This window comes from Urocitellus parryii, chromosome 3 (assembly GCF_045843805.1).
Source record: "Urocitellus parryii isolate mUroPar1 chromosome 3, mUroPar1.hap1, whole genome shotgun sequence".
NCBI classification, from domain to species: Eukaryota; Metazoa; Chordata; class Mammalia; order Rodentia; family Sciuridae; genus Urocitellus; species Urocitellus parryii.
In genome coordinates, this window is record NC_135533.1 from 155990518 (window position 1) to 156003242 (window position 12725).

Consider the following 12725-nt stretch of genomic DNA (forward strand, 5'->3'; position numbering starts at 1 on the left):
ATTTTTTTTTTGTTATACATGGACACAATACCTTTATTTAATTAATTTATTTATTATGTGATGCTGAGTATCAAACCCAGTGTCTCATGTGTGCTAGGCAAGCACTCTACCACTGAGCCACATACCCAGCCCTCGGAGGGATTTCTTTTCCTTTTTTTTAATATTTATTTTTTAGTTGTAGTTAGTTGGACCCAATACCTTTATTTTATTTATTTATTTCATGTGGTGCTGAGGATTGAACCCAGGGCCTCACATGTGCTAGGCCACTGAGCCATAACCCCAGCCTTCAGAGGGATTTCTCTATGAAGCTTGCCTTGGCTCCTCCTCTGAGCTCCTTCTGACCCCATGCCACCTGTTCTTCCCCACCCTATAAGGAAGTATAGCAGGAAGGCAGGAGCAGAGCTGCTCCTTTTGGAGTACCCAGGGATCAGCAGAGGAACTCTGGAGAGTAGGAGAGGCCCAGGACAGCTTGGGCCTGGGACCAAGTCCAGAACTGGGGGGTGGAGGCTAGTTCCTAAGTGGAGGTGTCCCTTTAACAACAGCTAGCCTGGCCCATTTGGATGCACTCTTTGCCTCCCGATCAGCTGTGGCTGCAGCTGCTGTGCTGACTCATTGCACCAGTAGCCAGCAGAAACTGGGGGCATGTGCTCCTCAGGGGCCTCAGCAGGCTGGGGGCTTCTGGATTACAAGACAGAGAAGTATGTGATGACCAGGAACTGGCGGGTGGGCACCTTACAGAGGCTGCTGCAGCTCGGGATTGTGGCCTACGTGGTGGGGTAAGAGAAAATAATTTTTAGTCAGGTTGGCTGAAGGGATCATGGCTGGTCCTATTGGGCTGAGGGTTGAGAATTTGACTCTTTAGGGACCAGGCTGGTGGTGGTGGGGGTAGCAGGTTGGGACAGGGTTGGAAGTAAACAGAATGAGGGATCTTTGTCCATTCCAAGGCTTTCAGAATAATCTCTGTTTGTGTTCCTGCCTGCCCTCCTGCCTTCTTTCCAGGGCCTTATTCCTAGTCTCATATTGGGCTCTGGACACAGGAAGATCAGTCCCATTCCTGCCCGGGAGGAACCCTGGTGAGGCAGAAGGCAGTAGTCCTCTAGATTCATGAGAGCTGGAGCACTGAGGTCCCCCAGAGAGACCACCAGTTCTATCTGGGAGGTCAGAGGAGTCTTTAAGGAGGGAGCTATGTCTAGCTGGGGTAGGAGTAAGGATATTGTCTATGAAAGTCACTGTGGGGGCTGGGGTTATGGCTCAGTAACAGAGTGATCGCCTAGCGAGTATGAGGCCCTGGGTTCCATCCTCAGCACCACATAAAAATAAATAAGTACAATAAAGGTATTATGTCCAACTCTAACTAAAAAAAATAAATATTAAAAAGTCACTGTGGTAGATGCTGACTCTCCAGTGATTGTCCAAGGCTTTGGTCTGTTCAGGGTATCTGGGGTGACAGTTGATACTGGAGAGGAGTCAGAAGGCTTTGATGCTGGGCTAGGAGCCTATGGAGTATGGGAAGGGAGTTGAGCTTATAGGATCCAGTTCCTCCACTGTTCACTTTTGCTAGAGTCATACCATACTGTCCATCATCTCCTCCCCAGATGGGCCCTCCTTGCAAAAAAAGGCTACCAAGAACGGGACCTGGACCCCCAGATTTCTGTCATCACCAAACTCAAAGGAGTTTCTGTGACTCAGATCAAGGAGCTCGGGAACCGTTTGTGGGATGTGGCTGACTTCGTGAAACCACCACAGGTAGGTCCCTAGTGCTGCTTCAGGTGGCATGAGTCCTTCCCCTACTGACAGCTCTAATACAAATCATGCACAAGAGAGGCATGTGATATCAGAGTGCATCTGGTTTGGGAAGGAGCATGTAGAGGAGTGTTGCCTAGATGGGGCCTTCAGGAATTGTGTAGGAGGTTTCCTGGTGAACAATAAGGGAAGCCAAGCCAAAGTAACTTCCTTTATAAAGGTCCAAAGGCTGAGCTTCCTCACCTGAGGCATCATTGTCATGTGTTCCTCCTCTACCCTCTTGGGCTTTCTGTCCCTAATCCCTCTACCTAGCTGGTCTATATCCCCAATGTCCACCTCTCTTCCACTGATGCTCAAATTATAGCCCCAGTGACCACCTGCCTGAATAGAAGCTGATTCCAGATTCACCCACCATGTCCAAAGATAAATCATCTACCTCTCCTGGCATTCTCACTTCTATTCATCCAATGAGAGCAGTGACACCCACCAGTGCTAAAGCCAGATGCCTTCCTGTCCCTCCCATTATTTTTCACTGCAACCTCTACCATGCCTGGTCTCTGAGTGGGCCCTTTGATTCTCTCCCCTATTCCCTGCCACCAGGTGCACATAAGCAGCAGCCAGGCTGAACTTTTACGCTTAACATCATCAGAACCTCAACCACTGCTCTCTGCCCAGGGAAGGGTCCTCTCCCATGATGGTAACCACCAAGACCCTCCATATCCTAACTGTTGCCATGCCCCAATGCCCTCTGCCTAGCCCTTATCTTCCTTTCCTAAGTGCACCATGCTCTCAGGAGCAGCACCTCTGCATGTCCTTGGCCACTCTGACCCCAGGTCAAGCTTACCATCTGCTCTCCCAACCCCCTGCCATTGCCAGCTCTGATGTACATGTGATAAGGGGTCCACCTCTCTTCAAGTCTTTGTCTTTAATGCTTAGAAGCAGGAGGCTCTTGGAAAATTCAAGTTGAGTGAATGAGAATAAATGTGAGAAATAAACTGGTAACTAAAAGATAAACATGGACACGAGGATCCCTAGGTTCAGAAATGGTCAGAAACCCAGCCAGCTTCCTGTTTGCACCTGCCTCACTGGAAACATTTTCTTGAGGGACAGTTTGGTTGGTTACTAGATAGGGCCAAGACTATTCCCTCAAAAACTAGACTCCTAGACCTAAGGATGTAGCTCAGCAATAGAGTGTTCATGTGCAAACCCTGGGTTCCATTTCCAGCACCACCCAAACAAACAAAACCAGGCTGTCAGCTTCTGGCCTCCACAGGTGAGGGAACCAAGTAGGGACCAACCTTGAGATTTGCCTCCTAGGGAGAGAACGTGTTCTTCTTGGTCACCAATTTCCTTGTGACGCCAGATCAAGTTCAGGGCAAATGCCCAGAGGTAAGATTGCCTGGGAGAGTGGGTCCCTACTTCCTCTACCAGTCCTGGGTCACCAGCCATGTGTGCTGTGTACTTCCAAAGCCAGGGTATCACAGGAGGCTAACATGGGGAGAAGCATCTCTTTGCAGTCTATAGGGCTAAGGGAAGGCACCCCCTTGGGCTTTTGGTGACTGGAGTCTCTTGTCTACCTCAGCACCCCTCTATCCCACTGGCTAACTGCTGGGTCAATGAGGACTGTCCTAAAGGGGAGACAGGGACACACAGCCATGGTAACTATAAGCTCTGTCTTTCAGAACCTCTACCAGGGCAGGGGGTGGGAGGGGACTCTGGGTGTGGTTCTGTCAACAAATCTGTTCCACATCCTCCTCAGGCCCTGTGGAGATTTGAGGACCTAGAGTACATCTTTTGTTTTCAAGGCATAAAAACAGGTCAATGTGTGGAATTCAACGGGACCCACAGGACTTGTGAAATCCAGAGCTGGTGCCCAGTGGAGAGTGGCACTGTGCCCAAGTAAGTCTCCTACTGACTCCCAAGGCAAGGCAACAGCACAGGCAAAATTCTAACATGGTCCCCTCTACTTATAGGAGGCCCCTGCTGATCCATGCCAAGAACTTCACGCTGTTCATCAAAAACACTGTCACCTTCAGCAAATTCAACTTTTCCAAGTATGTATGGGCTGGTGCTGGTTAACCCCAGGTCCTCCATGACCCCCTGGATCATCTGATCCCTACCTCCACTCCTTGCAGGACCAATGCCTTAGATACCTGGGACTCCGCCTATTTTAAGCACTGTCGCTATGATGCACTCTCCAGCCCCTACTGCCCCGTGTTTGGCATAGGAGACCTTATAGCTGCAGCTGGTGGGGACTTTGAAGACCTGGCATTGCTGGTGGGTTCTTGGAGGCAGGGTTTCTTAAGGGCTAGTGGAGAGGGCCTCAGGCCCATCCACTAGTGCTGTGTAAGCAGAGATGTGTTGTGTGCAGGGTGGTGCTGTAGGCATCAGAATCCACTGGGATTGTGACCTGGACACCGGGTGCTCTGACTGCTGGCCCCATTACTCCTTCCAGCTGCAGGAGAAGAATTACAACTTCAGGTATGACCCTCATAGCCCCCAGTGTCTACTTGCTGTTCACAGGCCAGTGTGAGGACAGACCACTGCTTGTCCAGCCCTCTGGATACCCCACTCTATTTGTGAGGGGTGGCCCATGGGCTGAAGAAGGTATTCTCAGTTCCTCATCCTCCAGCACAGGTTGCATCCAGCCTTGTCCCTGAGTCCTCCACCCCATCTGTCCCCATCCCTTCTTCATAGTGTGGACTCTTCACTTCTAGACCTGGGCATGGTTCCTTCTCCACCCCTCCTGGCCTCCAGCATCTTCCTTCCAAGGCACGGGAGACTTTTGTTTTGTTTCCACTTATGGTTTTACCTAAAACTTCTCAAAAAATTTATAGAATAGTTCAAAGAAAAAAAGTACTGTGAACACCCATATACCCTTCACCTGGGCTTACCAGTTTTTGTTTTCTTTTTGGCATTTGGCTATGTTTGCTTTCCTACTTTTATTTAGAGTAAGCTGGATATATTTAGATAGATTTCAGACAGAACTATTTTGGGTGGCTCAGTGATAGAACTCTTAAACTATCACCAAACACACACATACACACAAAACTATTTGAAAATGGCAGGTAGACATTCACCCTTCTTAACACGATCCTGAGCATGAGGATCTTTTCCATGTGACCATTCTATTGTCACACCCAAGAAACTGAACACTAACAGATTAAATCTAATATTTCTATTTTCCCAGAGGTGCTAATAATGTGCTAAATCTTTATATTTTTCAAGCCAGTTGTGGTGGTACACACATGTAATCTCAGTGGCTTGGGAGATTAAGACAGGAGGATCTCAAGTTCAAGGCCAGCCTCAACAATTTAGCAAGGCCCTAAACAACTTAATGAGACCCTCTCTCTCAAAATAAAAACCAAAAACCAAAAAAAGTTTGGGGATATAGCTTAGTGGTAAAACACCCCTGGGTTAAAATATCTACTACAAAAAAAAGACTTTATATTTTACAATTGAGGATTCACTCAACATGAATTTATTGTCATGTCTTTGTCTTCCTACACAGACCTCCCCCTCCTACCAGTCCTTTGTCATCTAGTGTCACCTTGATTTGCACATAGAAACTCCTATGTGTGCACATAGCCAATAGGCCTGGGAATTAGATCCCATGTCATAGTTCACTATACCCTCATCTGGCTTCTCTGACTTTTTCCAGAGGGCAGGGAGCTTCCTTGGGTCCAGTCCTAGTTTGTTTCTTCCCTATGTTCTTAGCAACTATGTAGGTCTAAGACTAGGACTCAGGGTTGGTCTTGGAGTTTATGGGGCAAATACATAAGTAAAATTGGAGGCCCAGGAAAACCAGACCAAACTGTGAATGGGCAGTGCAGACCACCAGAGCCCTCTCTTCTGCTCCCAGGACAGCCAGTCACTGGTGGGAAGCCCCAGGTGTGGAAGCTCGAAGCTTGCTCAAGCTCTACGGGATCCGCTTTGACATTCTCGTCACTGGGCAGGTAGGGATGGAGCCAGGGCTTGGGGAAGGCAGACAGATGGGCCTGAAGGAGGCTTGTGGTAAAAGTCATAGTCTGAGACGCTCAGCCCAGGTCTTTCTCAGGCAGGGAAGTTCGGGCTTATCCCCACAGCCATCACGGTGGGCACTGGAGCTGCTTGGCTAGGTGTGGTAAGTCCAACTACCACGGGCTCCCTCTGGCTGCACTGAGCACCTGCCTGAGTCTGCTAGAACCCTCTGAGCCTGCATGTTGCGTCTCGAGATGAGGCTTGGGTAGTAGCAGGAGGGCAGAACATGGTGGGCCCTGTCTCTCCCAGATCACCTTCCTCTGTGACCTGTTGCTACTGTATGTGGATAGAGAAGCCCATTTCTACTGGAGTACAAAGTATGAGGAGGTGAGTGAGGGCTCAGAGTTGGAGCTCCAGAGTTGAGGCCACTCTGCCTGAACACTGGGTTCTGCCACATTCTAGGGGATGTTGGCCAGATCCCTGACCTACTGTCTTGTCTTTAGGCAAAAGCACCAAAGGAGGCTGCCAATCCTGAATGGACCAAGCCAGCTTTCACACCTGCAAGCCCCATTGCTCAGGTGCCTTAGATAGGGCCAGCACCCGCCCCCATGGTAGCTGCTACTGGGAGCCAGACTTGGTTGCTAGGGTGGTCCTGTCTGGGCTCTGGTACCCACTTACCTGATTATTCCTGAGGCCTGTAGCACTCCATGTTGTTTGGGGGGTTGGGGGCTGGGAAGGATGAGGTCCTGACTTGGGGACGTTAAGGATGAGAAACTTAACAGAACTGGGGTAGGGAGTGGAGGGAAAATGCCACTCTTGAACTCCCAGGCAGACTTTACCTCCTGAGTCCAGCCATAGCAGGGTGCTGCCTGGGGAGCTATGGAAGCCAGTTTTGTTTAGAGACATATGGTAGAACACAAGCCATGGAGGTGGGGTGAGTTTTGGACATTTTCATTACATCATAGAAAGAGGGCCCACATATGCTTAGCTTACGCCCACCTGCCACTTCCCTGTGACAACCTTTGGGCTTTGGAGGGCTTAAACAGGGAAAAGAGGACAATGGGACTGAATTGGTGGTCACTGGGTCCTTTGTTCTTCTGTATATCCCTTTGGAGATCACCCAGGCTAACCCCCCACCCCAGAATCTGATTACCAGGTTTCCTAGGAGCCCTGGAGGTGGGGAGGCTGTATATCTGGAATTTACTGCCATCCATGTCATACTCAATAACCTGTCTGGGCACCTGCCCACCTTAGCCTGAGGCATATGCATGCAGGAGGCCCTAATCCTGACCCAGGCAGAGCACAGTGGCTGTAAGGAATGTCCCTAATAAAGGACACTGAGGTCCGCTGAAGGCTGGCCAGGTTCTGGTTGTGGAATCTTCCTGGGGGGCCTAAGTCCTGCCTGATGGAGATTTTCCCCAAGTCCTAGGACCCAAGGTCAGAATGGGAGGGACAGGGATGCAGGAATGTAGGTCCCTGGGTAGGGCAGGGATTTGGAAGTACTCACCTAAGGGAGGTAAAAGGTTGCTTTATCATGGATGCCTTTATCACTGAGGGCCAAGGCTAAGGCTGAAGTTGGACTAGCACCTGGAGTCATCTGGCCTCAGTCCTTGGGGGTCCCTGCTGCTTCTCAATGTCCAGGGCAGCGGTGTTCATGGGCAGGTGGGCTCCAAAGGGGTAGACTGGGAAGGCATGGCTCATGAAGCCTGATTATCTGAGGTGGATCACATGTACCTGATTGTTCTCAAGGTCCAGAGAAAGATGATATGTTGGAGTAAAGCTTGCCAAAACCAGCAGCTTCCTGTGTGGTCCTTACAAGAAGAAATAGGAAGGGGGATGCAACTACAGTGGGCATAGTACAGACAAGGAATACCAGTGGGAGGGTATAATGTGGGCCTATGGCCTTTCTGGGAACTCCCTCCTCCCCAGGCTAGGGCTCCCATTTCTACCAAGTGGGCTGGAAGGTAGTGAAGGCAGGTCCAGGTTCTCGTATACCCATGAACATCCGTGTGAACTAGTCATAAGTGCAACATCTCCAGCCTTCATTTCAAAGCCCTGGCAGAGTGGGCAGATAGAGACAAATGTGAGCTGTGGGCTGGGCCTGAGCTTGGAAACAGCTGTCATTTCAGTCTGCACATGGGCATGCAGGATATCCATGTGAGCCATATGTCTTAGGGATGTTTGTGCCAAGAGGGTATATGCCTGTGTGCAGGAGTGCTTTGATGTTCCTAGGTAGGCCTCAGGAATATGCTGTGCTCTCTGGGATCCCTGAAAAACCAAGAGAACTCTGGAACCCCACTGCCTTTTCTAGGCAACCTCTTTGAGGCCCAGGCTCTGCTCCTTGATCTATCTGCCAGAGGATACGTGGGGAATATCCTTGCCCGTTTGACCCCTATATGTCTGGTATATGTTGCTTCCCTCTAAGTCAAGTAGGGAGTACTGGCCTGAGGGAGAATCCCTGAACCCAGGCCTGGCTGTGTCCCTGATTCAAGGTGGTCCCAAGGTAACCTTTGTAGAAGTTTCAGTCTTTATTATGGATTTGGAACAATTGCCTGATTCCCAAAGGTAGGTGAGGACTCAGTATCACAGAGAATTCCACAGTGGACATAGTGGCTGACCATATGGCTGGCTGAACAGTTATTATTATGAATTCCTGGGGCTGCGACCTCTTCCCTGCCCACCCTACCCACCCACCCAAATAGCTGGAATTGATCAGAAACAGGAAGGTGCTGAGCAAGGAGTTCACTGCACCAACACTGGCCAAGACCCATTATCTGAAGACCAAAGAAATTTAGTATCTGGATTAGGGTCCTAAAGTCCTGAGAACCACCAGAGCCTACAAACCCAAGCTGCCCTGAACAGAAGCAGCTCCCAGCTCCTCTGGCCTCTTGAGATGGAGAGAGTAAAACAATCATGAGTTGGCCTCACAGACTGGGTCGGCTACTCCATGCAGCCAGGCTCCTCAGCTGGTGGCTGGCTGGTGGGCTGCACTGTCTCTTCTAGGCTGCTGCTGGAGAATACCACATATCGTGTGGTGGTCAGCTCTGGTGGCTCCTTCTGGTTCGCTTTGCTGTGCCAAATGCCATAGCCGAAATACACAGCGAGTCCTGCAAGGTTGAAAAGAGCCTGAGGGATAGGACCCAGCCCTATCTGCCTTCTTTGTCCTCCCACTGTAGCACACTAGATGTCCTAGCCTTGCCCCCACTCACCAATCAGCAGCCAGATGGAGAAGCGCAGCCAGGTCAGGTAGCTCAGCTTCAACATGAGGCAGATATTGAGGAGAATGCTCAGGGCTGGAGTCAAAGGCACCAAGGGGATCTGAGGGCATAAGGACAAGGCTGAGATGGACAGAAGGAAAGACCTGCCAGCCCAGAGCCTGACTTCACAGAAATTTCATAGAGCCTCCATCTGTCTCTGGAAATTTTGGAGAGAATGTACTCCCTCACCATGAGGAAAGATGAATAAAGTGAGGATGGATGGATTGGCCTCCCCAACCTCATGAGCCCTTGTTCATTATGGAATGGCAGAAAAAGAAGGGGCAAAGGGAGCTGGCAGGGGTAAGACTGAGCAGATCCTGAATGGGGAAGGTACCTGGAAAGTGTCTTGCTGTTGCTGTTGCTGGTGAGCCCCCAGGACCAGAAGGCAAAGCAGAAACACAACACTGCTGATCAGGAGCAGCAAGATGTAGCCCCACCGTGGGAGGTGCAAGGCCGAGTCTCCGAAGACTAGCACACAGCCCAGGGCGATGGCTGAGATCACCAGGATGCTAAGTGCCCAAGTCACAGCAGCTCCAGGGTTGCATCCATCAAGGAATCCCAGGTAGGGCCTCAGGGCTGGTCGCAGCTGCCCAGGCTCAGAAATTGAGGTTTGCACAGCACCTACTAGCTGTATGTGGTCTGAGAAGGAATCATACTTCTTGGCTGCAGGGCCAGGGCTGGCTGGGCCTGGGGAGCTGTGTTTAGAAACCTTCTGAAAACGTAGAATAATGATGCTGGTGGCCACAAAGGTGTAGGCCAATAGAGTACCAATGGATAGGAACTGGACCAGCGCCTCAAGGTCCAGCAGCAGTGCCAGGAGAGCCATAAGGACACCAAACACCAAGATGCCCACCACGGGCACCTGTGTCCGGGGGTGCACGCGGGCAAACACCTGGAAGAAGAGCCCATCTGCAGCCATGGCATAGACGATACGCGGCAGGGAGAAGAGGTTGCTGAGTAGAACGGTGTTCATGGCTGTAGCAGAGGGTAGGGCAATGGTCATCATGATAGTTAAACCTATCAGGGGTCACTGTTGGGGTCTGGGGCCTAGGTGGTTCCTTGGAGACACAGGGATGAGATTGTCTGGGCTTTTAGTATGAATGTGTATGAAGTACAAGATTACCATTCCCCCACTCCAGGAATGGGGCACTCCAATTTAAGTCATAGGCCCACTGGAGAATCTGATAAAAACTGAGCCCCCTTGCCCAGGAGAAGGCTTGTAAGTACATGCTCAGAATTGACATTCTATGTACAATTTGGGGGGAGGAGCCCCATAGGAGGAGTCCTTCCAACAAGCCTAGGTGAAAGCCTCCAATAATTAGCACTTTCCCAGGCCCATTTTGCAACTGGTAAGACTGAGGTATGGGTGGAGATTTTATTTTCTTTTTTAAAAATATTTATTCTTAAGTTTTAGATGGACACAATATCTTCATTTTACATTTATGTGGTGCTGAGAATCGAACCCAGTGCTTCGTGCATGCTAGGCAAGCACTCTGCCACTGAGTCACAACCCCAGCCCCAAGGTGGAGATTTTCTAAGAGGCTCAGGACAGGACCCCACTGCCCTGTTCTCTCCCACCTTGCCCAGAAGGACCCCTTACCGCAGATGGAGCCAGCTGCCACGATGAAGCCAGCCCAGCTGTAGCCCCGCCGATAGAAGGCATCAGCAAGTGCTGAGTCAGGGTCCAGACTGTGCCAGGGCACCATGAGGGTTAGTACGGTGGAGACGAGGATATAGGCACCAGCTGCCAGGCCAAGGGAGATGGCAATGGCCAAGGGCACAGCCCGCCGTGGGTTCTGGGCTTCCTCACTGGAGGCAGCAATGACATCAAAGCCCACAAAAGCATAGAAACAGGTAGCAGTTCCTGCCATGATACCAGAGAAGCCAAAGGGTGCAAAGCCACCCTCCTCAGCACTCCAGTTGTGGGGGCGTGCAAGGATGAAGCCCAGGATGATGATGAAGATAATTACCATCAGGCTGATGGCTGAGAAGGTATGATTGAGCCAGGAGGAGACACGGACTCCACAGGAGACAAAAGCAGAAGCTAGAAGTAGGATGCCAGCAGCCAGGAAATCTGGGTAGCGGGCCAGGAAGGGCACCTGCCAGACACCCACTTGAGACTCAGTGAAGTTGCGAATGCCATGGCTAAAGATGGCATCCAGATAGCCACTCCAGGCACGGGCCACAGCAGCACCCCCAATAAGGTATTCTAGGAGCACATTCCAGCCTATGAGGAAGGCCCACACCTCGCCCATGGACACATAGGTGAATAGGTATGCAGAACCTGTGCGGGGCACACGTGCTCCAAATTCTGCATAGCATAGGGCTGCCAGCAGGGAGGCCACAGCTGCCACACTAAAGGACAAGAGTACAGCAGGACCAGCCATATTCTTTGCCACGGTACCCGTGAGCACATAGAGGCCTGAGCCTACCATGCCACCCACACCCAGCAGGGTCAGGTCCAAGGTGGACAGGCAGCGCTGCAGAGACGTCTCCATGCTGGAATCCTCCAGAGGCTTCAGTCGATTCAGCTTCTGGCAGAAGTGTGCCAAGCTAGCAGCACTGTGCAGTCCCCAGGCCATAATGGGTAGTTAAGAGGTGCACCAAACTAGCCACTGGAACCTAGTAGGGCCAGACAGAGGGAAATGACAAGTTGTTCAGCCAGGTACTAGCCAACCTTCAGTTCCTTCTGTACTGCCTCTCCCCAGTCTTCTTCTTATCTTAGCTCTGGAGACCTAGGACACCTGCATCATGGGCTTGCTGGAGGGTTGGGATGGGACAGGAGTCAGGCCAGAGGACAGGAGGTTACAAGGAAGCCTGGAGGTCCTGTCTGCCTTTAGGGTAGTGGAGGGGATAAGGCAAAGCCCCACATGGGTACCAGCTAGGTAGTCCTGAGGGTAGGGAAAGCCAGAGTCTGGGAAGAGCTCTGTGGTCTGAGATCCAAGAGCAAGGTGAAATGGGAGGCTTCCTGGGAGCTGGGCCAGGAAGTCGAGACCCGGAACAGGAGCAGCTGTGCAACCCGGGACGGGGCTCAAGTGACCACCTGGCCTCAAAGAATGGCAATCACCCCCCACTGGGCAGGCCAGAATGTCAGTGGCTGTGAAGCTGGGGCTCCCTGGGCCCTGAGCTCCGGATCCGGAGCTAAGACCCGGTGCACCTGCTGGCGCTCTGACACTCGCGGCTGCCGCCACCGCCCCAGCCAACTGCGCGCGACCCTGTGCCCAGAAATCCGAGCTTTCAGCTGCTTTCCGCCCGAGCCCATCCGCGCAAGACCCGATGCAACCCACCTGCTGTCGCCACCACAGCCACCGCTCTGAGCTCTGTGCCCGCCCCTCTTGCTAACCCCGCCTGCGCGCAGGGCTCTCCCCCGCCCCCAGGCGCTGGATTCTACCAGCAGCTCCACCACTCGCACTCCCTGGAGGACCCAGCACCGGGCTTTACCTGCCATTACACACCCAAATAGCCCACCCTACCTACACCTCACATGATCAAGACCAGAGCTCACCGGGTTCTAGAGTATCTCTCTCACTGACACACCAGAGGAGGAATTCCAAGTCACCAGGTAAGTGACTAGCCGCCTTCACTGAGGGCCAAGTGACGTCCCTGGGTAAGAATTCTACCCTGCTTCCACTGTACCTGATACCATCCTTGATCATTCAGCCCAAAACATTTACTCCATCCAGCTGGGCATCATCCAAGTCCCCCAACACAAGGTGATGTTTGGTCTGCATCTTTGGGCACTGTGAGATGTGGTTATGGATCTGG

At 51.5% G+C, this 12725-nt stretch overlaps 3 protein-coding genes across 8 annotated transcripts in view; 2 read left to right on the forward strand and 1 right to left on the reverse strand.

Moving 5' to 3' along the window:
• The first annotated feature begins 391 nt into the window (after positions 1–391).
• On the forward strand, positions 392–7025 carry P2rx6 (purinergic receptor P2X 6). 2 transcript variants are annotated; one of them, XM_026401635.2, is made up of 12 exons: positions 396–776; positions 1596–1746; positions 3061–3132; positions 3326–3401; positions 3549–3642; positions 3717–3797; positions 3879–4020; positions 4115–4224; positions 5606–5699; positions 5801–5866; positions 6013–6090; positions 6207–7025. In XM_026401635.2, the coding sequence occupies exons 1-12, from the start codon at positions 643–645 to the stop codon at positions 6288–6290; spliced, it is 1182 nt and encodes a 393-aa protein (XP_026257420.2). In that variant the 5' UTR covers positions 396–642; the 3' UTR covers positions 6291–7025. The 2 variants fall into 2 exon arrangements, with proteins under 2 accessions (XP_026257421.2, XP_026257420.2); XM_026401636.2 differs by lacking the exons at positions 5606–5699; positions 5801–5866; positions 6013–6090; positions 6207–7025 and adding an exon at positions 4441–4600 and having other exon boundaries at positions 392–776.
• A 562-nt stretch (positions 7026–7587) lies between these two features.
• On the reverse strand, positions 7588–11554 carry Slc7a4 (solute carrier family 7 member 4). Of its 2 annotated transcripts, none has more exons than XM_026401640.2 (4): positions 10561–11554; positions 9295–9935; positions 8913–9021; positions 7588–8810 (listed from the first exon to the last, which is right to left on the reverse strand). In XM_026401640.2, exons 1-4 carry the CDS (start codon positions 11540–11542, stop codon positions 8644–8646), a joined length of 1899 nt encoding a protein of 632 aa, XP_026257425.2. In that variant the 5' UTR covers positions 11543–11554; the 3' UTR covers positions 7588–8643. The 2 variants fall into 2 exon arrangements, with proteins under 2 accessions (XP_026257425.2, XP_077652281.1); XM_077796155.1 differs by having other exon boundaries at positions 8913–9079.
• An 885-nt stretch (positions 11555–12439) lies between these two features.
• Positions 12440–12725, forward strand: part of LOC113191791 (tubulin alpha-3 chain) — a 31400-nt gene continuing 31114 nt past the window's right edge. For 2 of the 4 annotated variants that reach the window (XM_077796151.1, XM_077796153.1), the window contains exon 1: positions 12440–12522. The gene's annotated coding sequence lies outside the window, so the exon portion shown is untranslated. The remainder of the gene's footprint in view (positions 12523–12725) is intronic. The other 2 variants (XM_077796150.1, XM_077796152.1) reach the window with 2 other exon arrangements.